The 5,000-nt window shown below is 42.1% G+C and overlaps 1 protein-coding gene across 1 annotated transcript in view; it reads right to left on the reverse strand.

Annotated features, from left to right (window-relative positions):
* LOC308701276 (putative methyltransferase NSUN7) overlaps positions 1-5,000 on the reverse strand; it is a gene marked incomplete at its 5' end in the record, with an annotated part of 40,636 nt that overhangs the window by 22,422 nt on the left and 13,214 nt on the right. Inside the window, 3 exons of the mRNA XM_081383472.1 lie at positions 60-208; positions 2,639-3,023; positions 3,896-4,029. Of these exons, the coding sequence (XP_081239598.1) occupies positions 60-208; positions 2,639-3,023; positions 3,896-4,029 (668 nt within the window). The remainder of the gene's footprint in view (positions 1-59; positions 209-2,638; positions 3,024-3,895; positions 4,030-5,000) is intronic.

Here is a 5,000-nt window from a genome sequence, read left to right on the forward strand (position 1 = left end):
AGATGTCACACAAGCTTGCCGAGGAACAGTTGAACTGAGTTGAATGTAACGAGGAATACTGGAGGATACTTGCTGTACAGACGAAGGGTGGACACAGGAGGAACTGACCGGACACAGATGACCAATGGTGGTTGAATAAGCAGGAAGATACGACGTTCAGGTATTCAGATGAGTCAAAGTATGTACAGAGAGTTGAGTCAGTGCTTCTCTGACGAGACCAGACAGAGAGTGAAGGGAAGTGTGGGCTTATGAAGTGTTGGTGATGAGTGGGTGCAGGTGTGGTGACTTCAGTACTCTGGTGATAACGAGCGGATGGGCGGAGTCGGGTGATTGGACTCTGATGGTGTGGCAGGTGTTACTGGTGACTCCGTGACACATACGCTAATAACTCTTCATTACTGTCCACTTTCTATGTATGACAGTTCTATCTAATAACGCATTAGACAGGAGTGTTAGACAGATCGTAAACTAATGAACATGGAGAATGCGAGCGCTGTGTGTTCAGTCGTTCTCAGCGTCGTCAAAATAAAGGTCCCAACAACAAGCGCGGCTCACGTCACTTCAGAGTTCCTACTGGCGGTGCGAACGCAACCAGGAAAACATTCCTAAGGCCGTGTGTCCACCAAAGCTCTGCTGAAAACGCCTAGCTATGGGCTTGAGAGCGTTTTGGTAGCATTGCGTTTTTTTTTCAGTTAATAAACTTGTTATGATATGGAATATCCGCGAAAGTGTTACTAGTATCTCGTTTGTTGATTCTATATTAAAATGTCGATACAATGTAACGTTTTTTCTCTGGCTCTTGTTTTAAATGATTTTTTTTCATTATTAAGCTTGTTGTTGTCGTTTGTTGACGTTGTACAAGCAGAATGTGGCGGTTGGTCGGTGTGGTATTAGCCCCGCCCCTCCTCGACTGTGAGTGGACGGTTGGGTAAAAAGTGACAGTGATGAGCGCTGCGTTTTACCCAAAGTTGAACATTCTTCAACTCTCGGCGACCTGTAAAAAACGTCGAACGGTCAGCGCTTGAGCGTTAAATGCACGCTCAGCGCGTTGTTACGCTCATCGCGTATTAAAAACGCGCCACTCCCATTCACCCCTTTTCCACCAAAAAAGAACTGGTTTGGAACTGGTGCTGGTTCAAAGTTGGTTCAACTTGCGAACCTTCTCAGAACTTGTTTGGTTTTCCACTGACTAGAGAGCCCAGAGAACGACGTCGTTACATCACTGTGTACATTGCCATACGTCTTAGCTTTCCCAACTTCAAGCATAACAATTACAATGTTGGACTACATCGTCTTTCTGCAAATGTTTCTCCTGGCTTTGCGATCCTATATTGGGGTCAGAAGAAGACGTTTAGAACACATTTGTGCTGCTCGTCTGCATGATGACTATAGACGGAGGTTACGTTCGAGAAGAAGTTCAACAATAACCCCGCCCCCAGCATGACGTGGTAAAAGAACGGTTCTAGTCCAGCAAAGAGTTGGTGCCGCTTTGGAACCAATTTCCCTGGCCGAGAACCGGTTCTTTGGCCGTCGAAACACAAAGAACTGGTTCGCAAGTAGGCACCGGCTCCGAACCGGCCCCAGCACTGCCTTGGTGGAACAGGGGTAATTGAAAACAATTTAAAAAATACGACAGCCGCGTGAAAACACGCTTGTGCGAGTGAGTGTGTGAATCTGTCCGAGTGAGTGTGTGAATCTGTGCGAGTGAGTGTGAGAATCTGTGCGAGTGAGTGTGTGAATCTGTGCGAGTGAGTGTGAGAATCTGTGCGAGTGAGTGTGTGAATCTGTGCGAGTGAGTGTGTGAATCTGTGCGAGTGAGTGTGAGAATCTGTGTGAGTGAGTGTGTGAATCTGTGCGAGTGAGTGTGAGAATCTGTGCGAGTGAGTGTGTGAATCTGTGCGAGTGAGTGTGTGAATCTGTGCGAGTGAGTGTGAGAATCTGTGCGAGTGAGTGTGTGAATCTGTGCGAGTGAGTGTGTGAATCTGTGCGAGTGAGTGTGAGAATCTGTGCGAGTGAGTGTGTGAATCTGTGCGAGTGAGTGTGAGAATCTGTGCGAGTGAGTGTGTGAATCTGTGCGAGTGAGTGTGTGAATCTGTGCGAGTGAGTGTGAGAATCTGTGCGAGTGAGTGTGTGAATCTGTGCGAGTGAGTGTGAGAATCTGTGCGAGTGAGTGTGTGAATCTGAGCTAGTGAGTGTGTGTGAATCTGTACGAGTGAGTGTGTGAATCTGTGCGAGTGAGTGTGAGAATCTGTGCGAGTGAGTGTGTGAATCTGTGCGAGTGAGTGTGTGTGAATCTGTGCGAGTGAGTGTGTGAGTGAGTGTGTGAATCTGTGCGAGTGAGTGTGTGAGTGAGTGTGTGAGTGAGTGTGTGAATCTGTGCGAGTGAGTGTGTGAGTGAGTGTGTGAGTGAGTGTGTGAGTGAGTGTGTGAATCTGTGCGAGTGAGTGTGTGAGTGAGTGTGTGAGTGAGTGAGTGTGTGAATCTGTGCGAGTGAGTGTGTGTGTGAGTGAGTGTGTGTGTGAGTGAGTGTGTGAGTGAGTGTGTGAATCTGTGCGAGTGAGTGTGTGAGTGAGTGTGTGAGTGAGTGTGTGAATCTGTGCGAGTGAGTGTGTGAGTGAGTGTGTGAGTGAGTGTGTGAGTGAGTGTGTGAATCTGTGTGAGTGAGTGTGTGAGTGAGTGTGTGAGTGAGTGTGTGAATCTGTGCGAGTGAGTGTGTGAGTGAGTGTGTGAATCTGTGCGAGTGAGTGTGTGAGTGAATGTGTGAATCTGTGCGAGTGAGTGTGTGAGTGAGTGTGTGTGTGAGTGAGTGTGTGAGTGAGTGTGTGAGTCTGTGCGAGTGAGTGTGTGAGTGAGTGTGTGAATCTGTGCACCTGCTGCGGAGTGTGTTGATCCAGGCGTACAGGGGCAGCTCTCTCGCCCTCTCCTGTCTGTGCCGGATCTTCTCCGGTAAGATGTTCTCCAGCGTCAGCAGGTCCTGTTTGATCCGACATCGAGCCAAAGACGCCACGAGTTTAGTCCTGAACCTGTCACACAACCAAAACTGCAAACACTTTACACACAAAACACTCTGAAACATGCTAAAATGTGTAATGGCAACTTGTCGTGCTCTTCTCGTGACTGTCAAAAATGACCGATTTTGAAAGGAGTGTACTATATTTAAGTTTGATAATGTTTTTTTATTTAATATTTTGTATTTTTAGGGGATTTTATGGTAATACATTATATTTACGCTGTATTTATAATCCATTTATTCACATTTTGAGCATAGACCTGAAAATTACATTTCCAACTTAAACTGTCGTAAAAGCACAGACTCTTTTTAAAGACACTCGGCAGATTATTGCTGAAGTGAAAAAAGTTTAAAAAAGTGAACTTAAAAAAGTGACAGAATTTTACATTTATTGTTATGAAAAATGCACAAAAATACAATGAAATTTTTTTATATGAAATCTATATTTTCAAAAACACGTTTTACTCTAAAACTGCAAGAAAATTAAAGCCATAGATCTAAACAAGTTGTGCTCCAAATGTGAGGTTGATATCTCAGTGAATGATCTTTCAGTGAGAGTGTGTTCGGCTGCAGTACCAAACGCTTCCACTAGAGGAACTTCGTTTGACATTCGTTTCTAATGCGCTCATTTCTGACCGCAAGGAGCACAAGTGTGACTATTACTTACAGGACCATTTAACCTGTTCAAATCATATCCATGATTTTTTTTGTGTTAACATAAAAAACCTTTACCAAGTTTCGCACCATTCCGATTAAGTAAAAAAAAAAAAAAACGTAAAATTTTTCCGCCAAAAATGACCAAAGTGCACCAGAGGGTTATACAGACAAAGACTTTTGCAGATTAGTATGAGCAGTATGTGATTGTGTATTTGACATCTGACCCACCTGAGCAGACACGCCTCCACCTCTCTGACAGCCTTGTCTTCTTGCTCCTGATTGGCCGGTTGCAAGCGTGGGAGGAACTTCCTGTCCAGTAAGTCAGTGAGCAAGACGGCCACCAGACTCATGCCACCATCAGGCTGCAAACAGACACACTTTCTATACACCTTTATACTACAAACACACACGAGGAATAGTCAGGAAGTTAACCTGATACTGTGACTAAGCACTGCAGAAATGATGTTCTATATAATATAATAAAATATAATATAATATACAGTAATATAATTAATATAATATAATATAATATAATATAATACTGCCTGTTTAAAATGAGGCTGTTTTTAATATAGCTTTTATTAATATTTTTAATGTTATTTGTTTATTTTGAATTTTATTTAAAGTTTTAGTAATTTAGCTTGTCCGTTTTATTAATAAATAAAAAATATATATTTTTAATGATAATTATAGTTTTCAGTTTTAGTTATTTTAGTACATAAAGTTAAACTAAATGAAAATGAAGAAAGCTGCCTTGGCAACTAGCTGAAATTATATTTTACAAATCGTATTTTTAGATCTTTTAACGTTTCTTTTATTTTAAGTAACAAACATGTTTTTGTATGATGTTTTAGTTATATAGGCTATAATAACCCTGGCATGGGAATCCACATTCAGCTTTTCGGCCGTTGATTCCGCGTGTCTGAATACAGTTACGACACAAAGGGCCCTATCTTGCACCCAGCGCAATTGACTTTGTACACCGACGCATGTATCATTCGTGTATCATCACCGACAAAGATGATCCTTAACCTGTTAACTGTCACGGGCCCACCGGTGGGCCCAAATTCATTACATATTTAAAACAGTAAAATCATATACTAAACCTAAACTAATCTTGACATACTATATATCATTTGAAAGCTTACAATCTCTAGTTTTCATATTTGGTGACTGATTTTCAAAATAAATTACAGAGGAGCCGTAATTTATCAATTTGCAACAAGACAATTTTCATATTCCTAAGGCGTGTTCAGACCTTTATTTTGAAATAGCAATGAACATTTTTATGTGATTCTTAGAGGTTGAATTCATATCAAAATCTGCCAAACTT

This window comes from Scardinius erythrophthalmus, assembly GCF_964197995.2.
Source record: "Scardinius erythrophthalmus genome assembly, chromosome: 13".
Classification (NCBI taxonomy): Eukaryota; Metazoa; Chordata; class Actinopteri; order Cypriniformes; family Leuciscidae; genus Scardinius; species Scardinius erythrophthalmus.